General features: G+C 44.1%; 1 protein-coding gene across 1 annotated transcript in view; it reads right to left on the bottom strand.

Annotated features, from left to right (window-relative positions):
• Window positions 1-1,518: 1,518 nt before the first annotated feature.
• alms1 (ALMS1 centrosome and basal body associated protein) overlaps window positions 1,519-18,187 on the bottom strand; it is a 114,314-nt gene continuing 97,645 nt past the window's right edge. The window contains exons 17-19 of the mRNA XM_008122042.3: window positions 17,156-17,219; window positions 8,189-8,288; window positions 1,519-2,038 (exon numbers count right to left, since the gene is read on the bottom strand). Of these exons, the coding sequence (XP_008120249.1) occupies window positions 1,994-2,038; window positions 8,189-8,288; window positions 17,156-17,219 (209 nt within the window). The 3' untranslated portion in view covers window positions 1,519-1,993. The remainder of the gene's footprint in view (window positions 2,039-8,188; window positions 8,289-17,155; window positions 17,220-18,187) is intronic.

The following is an 18,187-nucleotide window of genomic DNA, read 5'->3' as shown; positions in this document are numbered from 1 at the left end:
CGGCACAGATCAATATATGGGAGGGATGGACAACTCGTGGCCATCCTGATACTTTTCGACTGCATCTCCCATTGGCCCCTTGTAGCAAAGGCAAGGGTGAGACATATTGGAAACGACAGTCCAAGAACATCCAAAAACAAAATGCATTTCAAAGGGACCTCATCAGGTCCCTGTTTAGGACCTCGTCACATACAGACTTCTCTGTGTCTTCTCTTAATTTTCAGGCGCTGGGAAAATGGAGTCCCATGGAGGTCAATCTATGAAAGTCGGCCACGCTCATGGGCTGCTTTAGGAATGAATCCCCCCACTTTTCTGATCTCTTTGTAGGGTCAATGCAGTCAGACACCACTTGAACCATCATGGCTCAATGTTATGGAGTCCTTGGAGCTATCATTTCCCAAGGTCTTGAGAAGGCATGGGCAAACTTCTGCCCTCCATGTGTTTTGGACTTCTTTCTTTCTGTCAAGGTCTCTCTCTCTTCATTTCATGATTCGGGTGCTACCAAACTCCTAACTGCAGAAAACTGGGAGGAAGCAGGGAAAGCACGACAAATAAGAAACGAAGTGGGATGGCTGGCCATCTCAGAAGATGGGAAATGAAGGACAGATCCCTCTGCTTTCACCTGCTTTGCCCCTACCCATCTGGTGAAATCCAAAGTCCAAAAAATGTTGAAATGCACTGATATATGATGGGTGATACCTGAGCTAGTGTGAAGAGGATCTAGAAGTCTTAGGTGACACCAAACTTAACACAGGGCAACACTGTGATGTGGAAGCAAAGGAAGCCAATGTGATTCTAGGCTGCATCAATAGGAGTCTAGTGTCTGGCCAAGTGAAGTCACGGTCTACTGTTCTCTAGTCAGACCTTGCCTGGAATAATATTGTCTCCAATTCTGGGCATCATAATTCAAGAAGGATACAGAGCAGAAGGAAGGTGTCCAGAGAAAGGCAACCAAAATGGTCAAAATTCTGGAAGCCAAGCCCTTTGAGGAACAGCCTAGGGAGCTGGGTATGTTTAGCTTGGAGAAGAGGTGAACATAACCACATTTAAGCATTTGAAAGGAAGCCACATTGAGGAGGAGCTAAGCTTGTTTTCTGCTTCTCTGAAGACTAGGACTCAATGGAGCAATGGATTCAAACTGTAGAGTCCACCTAAATAAACATTAGGAAGAATTTCCTGACAGTAAGAGCTGTTCGAATGTGGAATATGCTGCTGTCTTGGAGTCCAGTGGAGTTTCCTTCCATTGGAAGAGCTTGGATGGTGTCTTCCTGCATAGTAGAAGGGGATTGGACTCGATAATCCTTGGAGTCTCTTCCAACCCTGTTGAATGACTCTAAGTGCAAAGTGTCCAGTTGTAATATACAAGATGAAATGGGATTAACAGGATTTTGCACAATAAAACCAGATTTGTTTAACCAAGTCTCGCTTAGTTGTAGTAGAGTTGGAAAAAATGGAAACATGTGCCTCTCTCTCGTGTACTAAACAACACCGATGTAAAACAATAAAAATTCAAGGGGGCAGAGTCTTCAAGATATTTAATAATTTTTTTAGTAATAAAAAAACAAAAATATAGGCAAAAATTAAATCATTTAGAAAGCACAAAAAATCAAGTATCAAAAAATAAATAAACAAATCATCTACACACTCATACACATATCCATTGATTTAATTAGTATTAAAGATTATTTTTAACTACATTGATTTGGAAATTAACAAGTACATTAATACAAACTGGGATTCTTTTTAAAAATCTGCACTAGTTTTCAAATATATAGACAACTCTATTAGCTAAGAAAGGGATCTATAAATTCTTTAAAAATGATGAAACAAACCTTGCACAACCAGAAAATTATTGCGTAGTCTGTTCACAAGAATTTTGGCTTACACAGGGAAAGTGCTGAAAATCTCACAATGTGCAAATAGGTTTTATTGAAACAGAAGGCTACTGCTTTTTTCTTTTCTTTTCTTTCTTTTTGATTGACTGGTTTCACCATCATTCCCAGGGTACTTTTCTTCCCAAAACGCGGTTGGTGATCTTCTGCAGAGAAGGAAAGAATAACATTTGAGAGTATAATGCCATTCTGCACCATGATCTACACAACAGCAAGTCTAGGATAATAAGATTGCTCCAGGTTGTCAGAAGTCTGTATGCTTCCATATGCCACAAATCCCAGTAGAAAGAAGCAATTTGAGCTGACTCCGGGGTTCTGTGGAAATCCACCAACAACTAGGATTTTGCAGAGTGATATGAAAGCCTTAGGAAGATGGGAATGTAGTGAAAAATAGATAACTTTGGACTGAATCTATTTATTCCAATGTCCAAGAGCTGGTTTCTGATGAAAGAGAACTGTCAAGGCAGTTAAGTACACAATATAAGAACACCTAAAACGTGCTAGAGAAATTTGGCTTTTCTTTTTATAGACATCTGTGCCATTCTGGTGTTCAACTTCCCTCTAGTTTCAAAAGTAGTTTTCTTTATGAGAGATTTAGTCTGCATCTACACTGAGAAATGAATACAGTTTAATAGTACTATAATAGCCATGGCTTAATGCTATAGGATCCTAGTGTTTTTTGAATGAGACGAAAGGGGCCAAAGGGCAAATCTCTGATGAAAACTCAATAATTCTAGAAGTAGAAACACATCTTCGGGACACACTCAGTCAAAAGCTTCTCAATGAATGGAGAAATGTGCCAGTTCAAGATGGCTCTCTGCAATTATGGTTGTTGCTTACCTGGACTGCAGACTTCCACAACACAACCCTTCAGATCACGGGAGTATCAAGGGAGGGAGAAAGACCAGAAAAGATAAAACTGCTTCTCTGGGGAAGCCAGGAGACTGAAGGTCCCATCAAGGAGCTTTGCAACTGGCCAACTGCTTCATTCAGTTGATTGCAGTGCCACCTTGTGATCACAGTCCAATTTACAACCACATTTCTATCCCTTCAATTGACTGGTTCATTATGAACAGATAGGTGCAAACGAAGATATCTTCCTTTTGCCCCCTTGGCTTTGGTTTGGGGAACTCTGAGAATGAGAGCGCTCTGAGGAATCTCACATTCCATGTTCCTGTTGCATCCAATGTCAGACCTTTCCTGTAAGGCTTGCATTGCTCAAGTTCCTTCTTCAGCATATGCAAGATGAACATTTTGCATGAGAAAGGCTGCTATTGGGGGGAAACCCCCTTTTTAAAATAAATATACTATATATACAGTACTGCCCCTGTACCCACAGGAGATGCATTCCTGAATTTACTGTGGAAACAGTAAACACCTTACTGAAATCAACAACTTCTGCCAGATGTTATCACAGATTCACCCTGGAAGATTTAGAAAATTCCAAGAGAGGTAGCTTCCCTAAATCCCCAAATGTGATTTTGTAATAACTTCCAGCAAAAGCTTGCCACAGAATTGCTCGGAAAACCTAGAAAACTCCTAGAGAGGAAATCTTTTGATGAAGCTGTGGGCACTGCTGCTCCCATGGGACGAGGGATTATATCGTATGCTCCATAAGCTGCCAATGCACCTACGCAGCTCCTAAAGCAAACCAATGCTAGATTTGCTCCATCTCTCCTTCCAAGTTGAGTAACATCAACTGCCAGCATCTCTGGAGCATCTGCCAAAGGATGCTATGCACTTCAAGAGACTGAACATCATGGTGGAAAACTAGCAGTCTACAACTGCCCATTCTCTGCCAATGTTCACCATGTTTTGGCCAGACACTATCATGTTTCCTTTGCCTTTGGAAAGGAGGATAAAGGTTGGAAATTTGGCAGAAATTGCTGATTTCTACACTTATTCAATGCCCTCACAGAATATGTACAAAACAGGAGATGGAGGATGAGAAGATGGGCTACAGAATTAGCAACAAAATTATTGAGGTGTCAAAGGTTTTCATTGCCGGAATCACTGGGTTGCTGTGAGTTTTCCGGACTGCCTGGCCATGTTCTAAACGTATTCTCTTCTGACGTTTCGCCCACATCTATGGCAGGCATCCACAGAGGTTGTGAGGTTTGTTGGAAACTGGGCAAGTGAGGCTTTGCAGTTGCAAGGCTATTCAGTGCTAATCAAGGTGGCCAACTGCAACATTCACACTTGCTTCAAACAAAGAGATTTTTCTCCCACTTGCCTAGTTTCCAACAGACCTCACAACCTCTGAGGATGCCTGCCATAGATGTTGATGAAATGTCAGGAGAGAATGCTTCTGGAGCATGGCCATACAGTGTGGAAAACACAGCAACCACAAATTCATTGTGCTTTTCTTACTCCGACTGAATAATCAGTGCAAGGCACACAATCTTGTCTCACAAGATGGAACCTGTCAGTCTGCCATGTTCAGACTGAGATTTTTTTTTTAATGTAGGGAATATGTTCTACCTGCTTTAGGTAGCTAGGGGATATTCTGATGTTTATTACATCCTGACATATCTGTTCCAAAGACAACACTCTCTAGTGAGCAAAAAGACAACAGAAAGAAAGAAATGACCTTGTTACATGATAAAATCCTGAATTAATTAGGACGGGATGTGCCACCCAGTACACAGAATATAAAACAGTGGAGATTCGATCCCACTTGGAGCCTTCAGTTCTGCTCTAAGTAGGAAAGCAGGCATTCAAAGGCTGCAAGGGTTACCAGCTGGGATGTAGAAGTTAGAAACCAGTGATGGACTGTGCAGACATCCCCCATTTTCAATCCCCCTTTGGAAAGAGAAAATACAAACTAACTGTTGGCCACAACCCACAGGGCCGTTCTTTGGAATTCTGAACTATTTTGATCTTGTTCATTTACTTTCTTCATAAGAAAGACCCTAAACATTCTGCTGCGCTCAGCAACCTTATTAATAGACCCCTGGAACTTCATGTAACATCTCCTCAGAGAAGTGGTGATTAATAGGAAACGAGAATAACAAAAACTTCCTCTTTTGGAGAAACCAGCTTTCTCTTCCAGTTTGCACGCTGCTTGAAACCAGAGTCCAGATGAGGCCAAACCTCCAGCCTGAAATGCACTGTTGAGGATACAATGGGATCTCTTCACCCTTAATGACCAAGACTGGATGCATGAACACATTTCACTGAAGTGCGCTTGGTGCATTTACATTAGGTCTGTGGCAATGTACCTTGTCAATGTTCTTCTTATTCTGATAAGCTAGAATGTATCCAAAATGATCAAATATCTGGAAGTCAAGTCCTTTGAGGAACACCTTATGGAGCTGGGTATGCTTAGCTTGGAGAAGAGAAGATTGAAAGGAAGGGATGTGGGAGCCATGTTTAAAGATCTGAAAGGAGGTCACATTGAGGAGACAGGGGCAAGCATCTTTTTCTGCTGCTCTAGTGAGTAGGACACAAAGGAGCCATGGATTCAAATGGCAGGAAAAGAGATTCCACCTAAACATTAGGAAGAACTCCAATGGTAAGAGCTATTTAACAGTAGAATATTCTGCCTCGAAGTCTGGTGGAGTCTTTTTCTCTGGAGGCTATTTAGCAGAGGATGGATGGCCATCTTTCAGGGGAGCTTTGATTGTATTCCTGCACAGCAGAATAGGATTGGAATGGATGGCTCTTGTGCTCTCTGCTAACTCTAGGATTCTATGATTTCTCTATGATTTTATGTAAAGGTTTTCCCTTGAGACACAAGACTCAGGAGCAGCCAGTTGAAATAGAATTGTCCCATTGCAGTTAAGCTGTCCCTAAGCCAGTCTTAAGATCTACTGTGACTCTAGTTTGTACAGAACATAGGTATCACAAGCAGCTTCCCTTCCCCCAAGTCGTGAATGCAGATCTTTTGGTGATTCAGTTACAGGGAAGCAAAGGATTAGAATGCACACTAAAAACAAAAACATAGGGAGGATTTGAAGGTCTCAGTCAGGCAGGCTCCCAATCCTGGTGCAGATTACTTTTAGAAAGAGTCCAGCAAGTAGTAAGACTGGGGACAAGTGGAATACAGTAGCACTGGGGCTGGGCTGTGGCACAGTTGGTTAGTAGCTAGCAGCAATAAATCGCTACTGACCCAGAGGTCATGAGTTCAAAAGCCTGGGTTGGATTGAGTGCCCGACCATTAAATAGCCCAAGCTCGTTGTTTACCTAAGCAACCCGAAATACAGTTGCATCTGTCAAGTAGGAAATTTAGGGACCACTAATTTACGTCACCATAAAAATGTCCAGCAGCATGCAGGCCGGAAGATGAGGAAGTATTCCATCAAGGACTTGGCGTCACAGTGGATGATGAAGTAGCAGCTCCTCCTGTGGCCGGAACCAAGCATATACTCATGAAGCCAGAAGCTGGGAATGTTAAATAGCCTCTGTGTCTTTGTCTGTGTGCGTCATATGTCTAATGGCATTGAATGTTTGCCATGTATATGTATAGCGTGATCCGCCCTGAGTCCCCTTCGGGGTGAGAAAGAAGGGCGGAATATAAATACTATAAATAAATAAATAAAGGGTCTGATGAGACATCTTTAGCAGTAGTCCATGGCTGACAATAACCTATTCTCCACTGGCACCCCGCTGGGAAGAGCAGTAACTAGTTAAGCTGCTCTGGCTGGAAGTTCTTCACATCAGCCATCTGTTCATAATAGTCTTTACTGCATTGTTTAAGATGCAGGCAGCAGTTTTCAGAATTCCCCCTGGCATCTTGGACAGCTTTGTGCCAACTGTTGCCACATGGCTCCCATACATTTTAGTGGAGCTTCTACAGGACCAGTGTCAATGCCTCCAGTCAATGAGCAGATGGGACTGGGGTGAATTTTCTACCCAGGTTTCTAGGAGCAGTCCTGCATGAAACTGGGCTCCACATAGCAATGGAGCTTTGCTGCCACTGTAAAAAACAGCTCCTACAAAGCTGGTTTCTTAGGTTCCTTCTTTTAAAATCAGTGCAAGCCTCTTGCTTTAACTGTTCCAAGTTCCATCACAGTAAAAATACCAGAACATTATTTTATTGCAGATTTTAAAATGATTGTTCCTGACATTCTCAGAGAATAACCACAGGTCTGCACAAACACATATCCAATCATTACTGATCTTATAGGATGAGTGAGAAAGTAAGCAGTATCATTTTTATGTTATTCATCTTAAAATAATGCCAAGCATCCATTTACAGTTATGTGAACCTATAATTCTGGCATCATAAAAAACAGGAGATTATCTGCTACTGAAAGATGTACCATTGATGGGTCCTTTTCATACTGCAAATTGGATGTCATGCAGAAATTTGAGCCACAATAATATTAGTCACCTGAATATAGGCAGGCATAATCCATCCCAACTCCAGAAACTCTGCTCCTCCAAAATAAACCCGTCAAAATAACTTTGGTAACCATGTGTGTACATAAAATTCAATGAAATCCAAACACATCTAGGGTGTCAGCCTTCCTTTACCAAGCTCGTTTTTAAAGACTGGAGGAACCAGTATGTGATACCATCATTTCAAAACCACAACCTTCCAGTCAAAGGGACCTTGGGATGCAAGACTGACGAAAACAAAAACTGAACAAATGCTGCTTCATACTGTTAGGCTTGATTTGCCAAAGAGAAAAATCAGCGCAAACCTTTCTGCCATTGAAAAGCTGAATTCAAGTGACCGTTGCCATCAATCTATTCCCAACAAAAATCTTGTTGTAGAATTTGGCATCTCTCCTGTGTTGACAATTAAGGGACTGCAGTGGAGCAAGGAGAGGAAAGCTTTATTTGGTGCTTGCGGCTAATCTCAAACTACAGTAGAGTCTCGCTTATCCAATGTAAACGGGCTGGCAGAAAGTTGGATAAGCAAATATGTCGGATAATAAGGAGAGATTAAGGAAAAGCCTATGAAACATAAAATTAGGTTATGATTTTACAAATTAAGCACCAAAACATCATGTTAGACAACACATTTTACAGAAAAAGTAGTTCAATACACAGTAATGCTATGTAGTAATTACTGTATTTATGAATTTAGCACCAAAATATCATGATAAATTGAAAACACTGACTACAAAAATGCGTTGGATAATCCAGAACGTTGGATAAGCGAGTGTTGGATAAGTGAGACTCTACTGTATTTGGCTGCAACTTTCAGGAAATATTTCATCACCATCAACAATCTAATTGTGGGGTTAAGTTCTGGCTAATTTAGTGATGGATTGGTTGATTGGTTTAACCTTCTCTTTACAGAAGTAGCCCACAGGATATTCGTCTCTTGCATAGAAAGTACTCACTGTTTTATAAAGCTGGGCTTTCAAACGATTTGTAGAATACTCTGATTTCCTCTTCTCTTCTTCTCTTCTTCTACGTACCTCAGGCAGCTGCTCGTAGATACTAAGAATAAATGAGAAAGCAATGCTGAAGAAAGAGCCCCGAATGCATGCCCGTTTTGCATCGCTGCTGTTATTGGGTCAGTGGGCTTCACCCAGAATGGAAGAGGGATCTTGAAGGCAAAAGCTAATCTCTTTGGAACATGAAGTCCAAAGGGTAAACCTAACTTGCCTCAGTCAAGGGAAATAACAGTCCAACTCTATCCTACTTTGGTCAGACCACACCTGGAATACTGTGACCAGTTTTGGGCACCACAATTCAGGAAGAATATGGGCGAGCTGGAACGTGTCCCGAGAAGGGCAACCAAAATAGCCAAAGGTCTGGAAACTTTATGAATCCCTATGAGAAAGGGCTTAGGGAACTGGGTATGTTTACCCCAGAGAAGAGACTGGGAAGAATGGACATGAAAGTCAAGGCTAAATATTTAAAAGGATGTCATATTGAGGATGCAGACAAGGAGCAGTGTATTCAAATGGAAGACAGATTCCACTTGGACATTTGGAAAAAACTTCCTCACGGTTATAGCTGTTTGGGAGGGAAATATGCTGTTGCCTTGAAGTCCAGTGGACACTTCTTCTCTAATGGCTTTTAAATATCAGCTAGATGGCAATCTCTCAGGTTTTGATAAAAAGGGATTGGAATGAATGACTCCTGTGGTCTCTTCCAACTCTATAATACAATGTAGTGCCCTTCAGGCAGGGAAGGGCAAACTTCGACTCTCCTCCAGGTGTTTTGGCTTCAACTCCTACCAGCTGTTAGGAATTCTGGGAGTTGAAGTCCAAAACACCTGGAGGAGGGCCGAAGTTTGCTCATCCCTGCCTTAGGGAAACTGCAGGGAACCTGCAAGTGGGGGTAGGCAGCAGAACCAGGGAATATCACTGTGGGTCAGGTAAATCCCCAGCCTGGACATGAACGGGTGCTTGCTCTTCCAGATTATGAGAGCCAGTGGCTAGCCTGGCTAGAGACATTCCTGGAGCTGGGATCCACTCACTACCCCAGTTCAGGTTGCCCCGATGGCTCCCCACCAGAGCAGCACTGCACACAGGCCTGCTTCTAGCTCTGGCAGCAAATGAGAGCCTTCACCCAACAAGGGAGAAGAGAAGAAACAGAAACTGGCATGTCTGGCGAGGAAAGAAATGACTGCTGAAATGTAGGAGTAGAATAAAATGTAATTATTCCTATGAAGCAGACTGGCTGTGAATCACTCCCAAAGCCTTCCTTAAAATATCCCCTAGATTGCCGACTCCAGAATAGAAATATCTATCCACTCTCTTTTCCAATTCTAGCAGTTAAAAAGAAAGCAATGTCTTCTTTTCTTCTTCTTCTTAGAAGGCGATCTACTCGCAGGTTCCCTTGAGGATCTTTTAAATATTGCATAGAAGAGTAAAACAAACAGCTTGTTTAGAAAACAGACAGGATGTACTCCTCAGTGCTTACATTCCCATCCCACCCTCAGCTGTGGGCCCTTCCTGCCCAGGGTTCAGTTTATCCATCTGTTCTCTTCTCCTATGCAAAATCCTTTACTTTGGTGAATTGCCAAAAAGTCCGTTTATTGTTGAACTGCTGTCAAGGACAGAACGCCACAAGATTCAAAGTAACAGAGTTTATTAGATTACAGAACTCAAAAATGCCCGTAAAAACACAAGGGCCAGGCAGTTTTTGCCTTTAGGAGCAAAAAGGGACAAAAGTAAATGTTCAAAAGATAAACCGGATTAAACCGGAGTTTAATCCGGGTAAAAACAAACTGCTTGCTTCAGCCTAGGTATTAACAGAACGAAAGCCAAGGAACAAAAGATACAAAGAATGCAACTAATTGGCAGCAGATTCCTCTCTGCTGCCAGCACTGTGCTTAGAGTAACTTGCGTCGCTCCCACACACACACAGTAGACAGGATCTCCAACACGAGCAATTCAGCCAAGGATTGTAGAAGTAGAGTAGACCAGTTCCGTTCCGTAAATCAAAGCCAGAAGCAGACGTTTGTAGTTTTCCAAGTCCAAGAAGGGGGGAAGACAAGCCGTGGTCAGTTCAGTCCGGGTTCTCAAAGCAGGAGATGGCGTCCGTCAGAAAGACGACGGAAGGTCAAGCTAATAAGAGTAAGCACAGGTTTGCACAAACAAATGCCCACACAATCCCTCCCGCCGTCTGACCTTGGATTCCAATCAACTTACGTCTCAGCACAGGAAAGCACACAAGTCTTCAGGGAAGCGTCCCACACACACACGGATCCCAAGCGTTTGCCCAGATTACCTTGCCCGACGCAATTTGCAATTGCTCCCAAGCCCCATTTTATGCCAGTTACAAATCTTCATCACTGTCAGCTGTCCTCCTTAACCCGGGCGTTTCCTCATCACTTTCCTCGTCAGAGCTGGAACACCTCTGACTACGCCCAACAGCATCTCCAGCTGTGGATCCCGTCCCATCCCTCCAGCTAAGCCATGGGTCTAATCCTGAAGGTCCCCATTCATCTTCTGTCCCATCATGGCCAGTGGCACCCAATTCCTCCCTTACCCGAGTCCAATCCATCTCATCCTCCTCTGAGCTAACCAGCCCCTCCTCCATTCTCTCCGTAAACCCTTCGAAAGATTCTTCGTCAGATGGTGCTGCAAATATGTCTCGCAGTCTTTTTCTCTCTCGCTCCTCGAGAGTATCTGACTCCCGAGGAGTCTTACGCCCACGTCTGTCAGTAACAGAGCCATGAGGCTCAATCATAACACTATCCCCTCTCACAAAGGCCTCCTCCCCCGATGGCGGAGAAGTGGCAGTGATACCCTCCGCTATAGCACCACGACGACTAGAGGTATCAAGTTTCAACAGTGAACGATGAAAGACTGGATGGACCTTTAAACTAGACGGTAAACGCAAACGAAACGCAACGGAAGAAATCTTTTTAACGATAGGAAAGGGACCCAAATACCGAGGCGCAAACTTTCCCCCAGCCTGTTTAATATGTTTGGAAGATAACCACACCAAATCCCCTTCTTCCAACTCCTCCCCTGCCTGCCTGTGGCGGTCAGCCTGAGTCTTCTGCGTTGCCTTAGCTTCCAGCAGTAAGCGACGGGCAACATCATGCAATGCAGCCATTTCCGTAGAGCGGTACACAGGGTCCGAAGAGACCACATTGGTCGACGGCGCCACACCTCCCCGTGGGTGAAAACCATAAGTTAGCTCAAACGGCGTATGCTGACTAGATGTGTGCACCGCATTGTTGTAAGCAAATTCCGCCACCGGTAGCCACTTCACCCAAGCCGTGGGTTGGTCTAAACAAAAACAACGCAGATATTGCTCTAAGAGCCCATTAACCCGTTCCGACTGTCCATCCGTTTGCGGATGGAAAGCTGAAGAAACGTTTAACTTAGTCCCCAAACACTCATGGAAATGTTTCCAAAAGCGTGACACAAATTGCGGAGCCCTATCTGAAATAATCACCTCGGGTGCTCCGTGCAAACGATAGATGTGCTTAGTAAATAGTAAGGCCAACGTAGGGGCCGCCGGAATGGTTGAACAAGGAATAAAATGAGCCAGTTTACTAAATAAATCCACCACCACCCAAATACAAGTATAACCCCCAGACTTAGGCAAATCTGAAATGAAATCCATGGAAATGATTTGCCATGGCCTGTCCGGAACAGGTAAAGACGACAACAACCCTCTAGGGCGCCCAACAGGCGTCTTACTCTGCTGGCAAACGGCGCAGCTGTCACAAAAGCGCAGAATGTCTTGCCGCATCTTTGGCCACCAATAGCTCCTGGTAATGAGCTGCACGGTCTTGAATCTGCCAAAGTGCCCAGCCATGGGTTCGTCATGGTGGGCTCTAATCACCTCCAACCTGAGGGCCCCCACTGGTACGTAGACCTGCCCCCTGCGTACCAATACTCCGTCTTGATCTTGTAGATGCGGCAGTATGGTACGGTTACCTGCTGAGAGCAGCATCAGTTGCTCCTGTGTCCACACATCATCCCTCTGAGCCGCAAGGATCTGGTCATGTAACCCGAGCTCATTATCTACAACACACAGAGAGGCAGTAGGCAAGATGGTCTGACATACAACCTGCTCATTGGTCTTAAACTCCGGCTTGCGGGATAAAGCATCGGCCCGCAAGTTTGCCTTCCCCTCTACGAACTGCACCTTGAAGTTAAACCTGGAGAAAAACAAAGCCCATCGGATTTGACGCTGGTTTAACTTCTTTGCTGTTTGCAAGTGCTCTAAATTCTTGTGATCAGATCTGACCACGATCTGGTGCCGTGCCCCTTCAAGCCAGTGCCGCCACACCTCAAACGCCACCTTAATCGCCAACAACTCCTTCTCCCATATGGTATAGTTCTGCTCGAAGGGTGTTAGCTGCCGCGAGTAAAATCCACAGGGACGCAAGGTCCCTGAGGAATCTTTCTGAGACAATACAGCCCCCAACGCGTAGCTAGAAGCGTCCGCTTCTACCACGAACGGTTTGTCAACATCAGGATGGGTTAGTATGTTGTCTGATTGAAAACTAGACTTAAGTTGTAGAAACGCCTCGTGAGCTTCCCGCCCCCACACAAATGGCTGTTTCTTGCGCAGAAGCTGCGTCAAAGGTACCGTGAGCTTTGCAAAATTCGGAATAAACTCCCGGTAGTAATTAGCAAAACCTAAGAACCTTTGTACATCCTTCTTAGTTTTCAGCTCCTGCCATGAGTTGACGGCGTCAACCTTATGTGGGTCCATTTTAAGTTCCCTACCTGACACTACATGACCTAGGAACTCCACTTCAGGCACATGAAAGACGCATTTGGAAGCCTTGGCGAAAAGCCCATTAGCCCGCAGTCGGTGCAGAACCTGCTTGACATGTTGACGATGTTCTTTCTCGTCCTTAGAAAAAATCAAGATATCATCCAAATAAATCACTAAAAATTGGTCAATTAGGTCCCTGAACACATCGTTCATGAACCTCTGGAAGACCGCAGGAGCATTACAAAGCCCAAAAGGCATGACTCGGAACTCGTGGCATCCGAAACACGTGTTAAATGCCGTCTTCCATTCATCCCCTTCCCGTATACGGATTAAGTTATAGGCCCCCCGCAGGTCAAGCTTGGTAAAGACCTTAGCCCCTTGCACCCTTGATAACAGTTCCGAGATTAAAGGGAGCGGGTACCTATCCCGAATGGTGTATTTGTTTAGGATCCGATAGTCGCAGACCAGCCTAAGTTCCCCAGTCTTTTTGGCTACAAAGAATACTGGTGCCGCAGTTGGAGAACTAGATGGGCGAATAAACCCCTTGGCTAAATTGTCATCTAAAAACTCCCGCAAAGCTTGCCTTTCCGGTACAGTCAAGGCATACAGCCTCCCTGCTGGCAGTTTCGCACCTTCTGCCAGCTTGATGGCGCAATCATATGGCCTGTGCGGTGGTAATTTGTCCGCTTCTCTTTTACAAAATACATCAGAGAACTCCCCATACTCAGCAGGCACTCCCTCCATATCAGCATGAGTAACGTTTAGAGTGCAACAATCCTGCCTCTTTAAGATCACTTTACGTGTTGCCCAATCCACTTGTGGGTTTACTACAGCTAGCCAATCCATCCCCAGGATCACATCATACCTAGGCAAGCTCGTAATATCCCACACAAACGTTCCCGTTACTCCCTGCACCTCCCACGTTACTGCTGAGGTTTCCTGGTTAACCACCCCAGTCTCCAGCAGTCTCCCATCTGCTCCCTCCACCCACACGTCGCATGCCTTGCGCACTCTAGGAATGCCATGCTTCTTAGCAAACTCAATATCTACATAGGAGACCGTAGCTCCTGAGTCCAGCAGTGCCAGAGTAGAAACAAGTTCCCTTCCCCCAACAGATAATGTAATGGGTACGAAAACATGCTTCCTCCCCTCAGTTGACTGCTTGAGGAGCCCTAGTGCGTTGGACTCACGTCGCACTAGGGCTGGCCTTTTCCCGAAAGCTGGGAAGGTTTCACATTACAATTTTTGGCAAAATGCCCAGCATTCCCACAGTACAAACACAAGCCCAGCTGCCTCCTACGGCTCTTTTCCTCTGTAGACAGTTTTTTAAAGACCCCCAGCTCCATAGGCTCTTCCCCCATCACCACAGGTGCCCTGGTAATATGCATGGGTGGCGCACACATTGCTTTCGAGTGTCTACGAGCCTCGAACCTTGCGTCTAAACGCAGCACCTTAGCTACTAAGGCGTCCCAGCTTTCAGCCGGCTCCAAGCGTGCTAATTCATCCTGGAGCATATCACTTAACCCGGCAGTAAATAAAAGCATGAATGCATTTTCCCCCCAATCCAGCTGGTGGCGATACAGGTTAAACTTATTTAAGTAATCCAAAACAGTCCCCTTTCCCTGTTTCAACCGATACAGAGCCCACCCAGCGTTCTCCGTGCGGAGAGGATCCCCAAAAGTATCAGTTAACAACTTTTTGAAATTATTCAAATTGTCCTTGACTGGGTCATTTCCCAAAATTAAATTAGTGGCCCATTGTCCTGCGGGACCGGTCAACAAACTCAAAATAAAAGCCACCTTGCTAGTGTCAGTAGGAAAAGCATGAGCACTGAGCTGTGAAAAATAAAGCTCCACTTGTGCCAAAAAGGTTGGCAACTTGCACCTGGTTCCGTCAAAGCGTTCAGGAGTCAAAACATGTCCTTTCACAGCAAAAGCTGTTTGGCTTAAGGCCGTTTGCAATTGGTCTACTTTGGCTCTTAACTCATCCATCGTCTTCCTGACGGGTTTATTGCTGCAATAAACTTTTTATGGGCGTCGGGCAATCTGTCAAGGACAGAACGCCACAAGATTCAAAGTAACAGAGTTTATTAGATTACAGAACTCAAAAATGCCCGTAAAAACACAAGGGCCAGGCAGTTTTTGCCTTTAGGAGCAAAAAGGGACAAAAGTAAATGTTCAAAAGATAAACCGGATTAAACCGGAGTTTAATCCGGGTAAAAACAAACTGCTTGCTTCAGCCTAGGTATTAACAGAACGAAAGCCAAGGAACAAAAGATACAAAGAATGCAACTAATTGGCAGCAGATTCCTCTCTGCTGCCAGCACTGTGCTTAGAGTAACTTGCGTCGCTCCCACACACACACAGTAGACAGGATCTCCAACACGAGCAATTCAGCCAAGGATTGTAGAAGTAGAGTAGACCAGTTCCGTTCCGTAAATCAAAGCCAGAAGCAGACGTTTGTAGTTTTCCAAGTCCAAGAAGGGGGGAAGACAAGCCGTGGTCAGTTCAGTCCGGGTTCTCAAAGCAGGAGATGGCGTCCGTCAGAAAGACGACGGAAGGTCAAGCTAATAAGAGTAAGCACAGGTTTGCACAAACAAATGCCCACACAATCCCTCCCGCCGTCTGACCTTGGATTCCAATCAACTTACGTCTCAGCACAGGAAAGCACACAAGTCTTCAGGGAAGCGTCCCACACACACACGGATCCCAAGCGTTTGCCCAGATTACCTTGCCCGACGCAATTTGCAATTGCTCCCAAGCCCCATTTTATGCCAGTTACAAATCTTCATCACTGTCAGCTGTCCTCCTTAACCCGGGCGTTTCCTCATCACTTTCCTCGTCAGAGCTGGAACACCTCTGACTACGCCCAACAGCATCTCCAGCTGTGGATCCCGTCCCATCCCTCCAGCTAAGCCATGGGTCTAATCCTGAAGGTCCCCATTCATCTTCTGTCCCATCATGGCCAGTGGCACCCAATTCCTCCCTTACCCGAGTCCAATCCATCTCATCCTCCTCTGAGCTAACCAGCCCCTCCTCCATTCTCTCCGTAAACCCTTCGAAAGATTCTTCGTCAGATGGTGCTGCAAATATGTCTCGCAGTCTTTTTCTCTCTCGCTCCTCGAGAGTATCTGACTCCCGAGGAGTCTTACGCCCACGTCTGTCAGTAACAGAGCCATGAGGCTCAATCATAACAACTGCCCACTAGCTTTTGCAACATACCACAAACAAACTGTTATCCTTCTAGCATTTAAATCCCATGGATAAAAAATATTCATGGTATAGCTCAAGCTAAAGACATGTGCTTTGGCAACTCCCATCCTAACATTTAAAGCCACCAAACTGCAACTGCATTTTCTCAAAATGGTGAGGAATCTAGGTTTTCCAATTGTATGCTAAAATGTATCTCATCAGTTGGTCACAGCTGGACAGAAGTGGCCATGCTGCCTCAAATAGTCCTTCTCTGGAGGTTTTTTAACAGGCTGAATGGCCATTTGTCAGGAGTGCTTTGATTGTGTCTTCCTGTGTGGGATCTTTTTCAACTCTATGAGTCTATGGTTCTTATATAGATAATTGTGACAGATGAATTGATGCTACTATAAGAATAGATCTTATTCATAGGGTACAATTCAATATAAATCCTTTTGTGCTACATCTGTTAACTTCAATTGGAGTTTAAACAAGAAAACCTACTAGATCAGTCTCCTATATTAACTAGATGTGGGAAGGGAACATTATTGGGATATGCAAACATTACAGTCCTTTGGACCTAATGCTCTAATTTAATTCTTTAACTGGAGCAGCTTAATGTGGAAAATCCCAAACAGCAGTCAAGTCGGCCCTCCACATTTGTGACTATTATCTTTTGCAAATTTGAATATTTGCAGATGTGATTAAAATATTCTCTCTGGGAATCTCTATGCTCTTCAGTGAATTGTATGATCAAGTTCTGGCAGAATTTGACAATAGAGTTATGATGGAGGGCCTAGAAATGTCCTCCCGGGTTAAGAAAATGCATTTTTTATTCAGATTTTTCTTACTTTCCTAGGGTTCCCAGTCCCAGCAAATATGGAGGGCTGACTGTGCTATTTACTTGTATTTTATGTTTGCATAAACACAGCAGAATAGGTCTTTGGGGGGGGGGGGGGGAGTTGAAGCCAACGTTACCGTTTGGATCTCTGCACCATTTCGTTCTTGGAAATTGCTCTTTTCCTCCGTATGATCCGGTAGTCTAAACAAAAGAAGAAAAACAGGGAGTTTGGCAGCAGTCATGTTAATAACTCACCACTCATCTGCAGCAGGATTTGTTAGCGCTAGACTGGGGCTTGATGGAACCGCAGCCCTCAGCACGAATGCCTTTGCTGCCTGTTCTTTTTCTGATAAAAAGGCCACTGTGCTGCTCTGGCAAGGAAAAAGACAAGCGGGAGCTCCTCCTGTTCATTTTGGATCAAAGGAGTCTGCAGACCTCAACTCAAAGCAAGAGATCAAAGTCAACTGGTTTCCCAAACAGGCTAGACTTCAACTAGAGCATCTTGGTGCAAAAGAACTGCAGCGTGTGAAGGAGTTGAATGTATGCTTTTTAATGAAAAGAAGACTTGGAGGTGTTTTACCACCAAACTATGCATTATTCAATCAAATCATGCATACAGCTGTGATTGATGAGAGATACACCCTATGACCCTCCATATTTGTGGAGCCCCAGAAATTGAGGATTTGCCACATAACTTAGTCCTCTGAGCATTATATTCAGAGCCAAGAGCCAAATTCTTGGATATTCTGTTTAGCTTACATCACAATAATGTCTCAGAAAAAAAATTCTATCTCCTGTGTGATAACAATTCTATGGTAACTTGCAAAGTTTTCCCTTTTTGCAATGAAAATTTGGGCTAAACGTATTGTCTATATTGCAATAATATAGTAATAGCTATGGGCATGCTCTAAGCTAAAGAATTTTATCTTTGGTGTTATATATTGTATCTTAGTGGCATTGAATTTTTAAACGGCAAGACCTGTATGCCAATTGTTTTATTAAGTACCTTTATAATGTTTTATATTTCTGTCCTTCAACACTGTATTCTATTATTGCTCTTTTCTATTGTTTTCTATTGTAGCTTTGTTTACACATTGTATTTATACACATCTATAAACATCATAAAGCAGGCAGGACAAAAAAAAAGCCAAGTGACAGCACATAAGACT

The sequence above is a fragment of the Anolis carolinensis genome, chromosome 5 (assembly GCF_035594765.1).
Source record: "Anolis carolinensis isolate JA03-04 chromosome 5, rAnoCar3.1.pri, whole genome shotgun sequence".
Taxonomy (NCBI): Eukaryota; Metazoa; Chordata; class Lepidosauria; order Squamata; family Dactyloidae; genus Anolis; species Anolis carolinensis.
The sequence above is the reverse complement of the archived record's forward strand: the minus strand, read 5'-3'. Positions and strand labels throughout refer to the sequence as shown.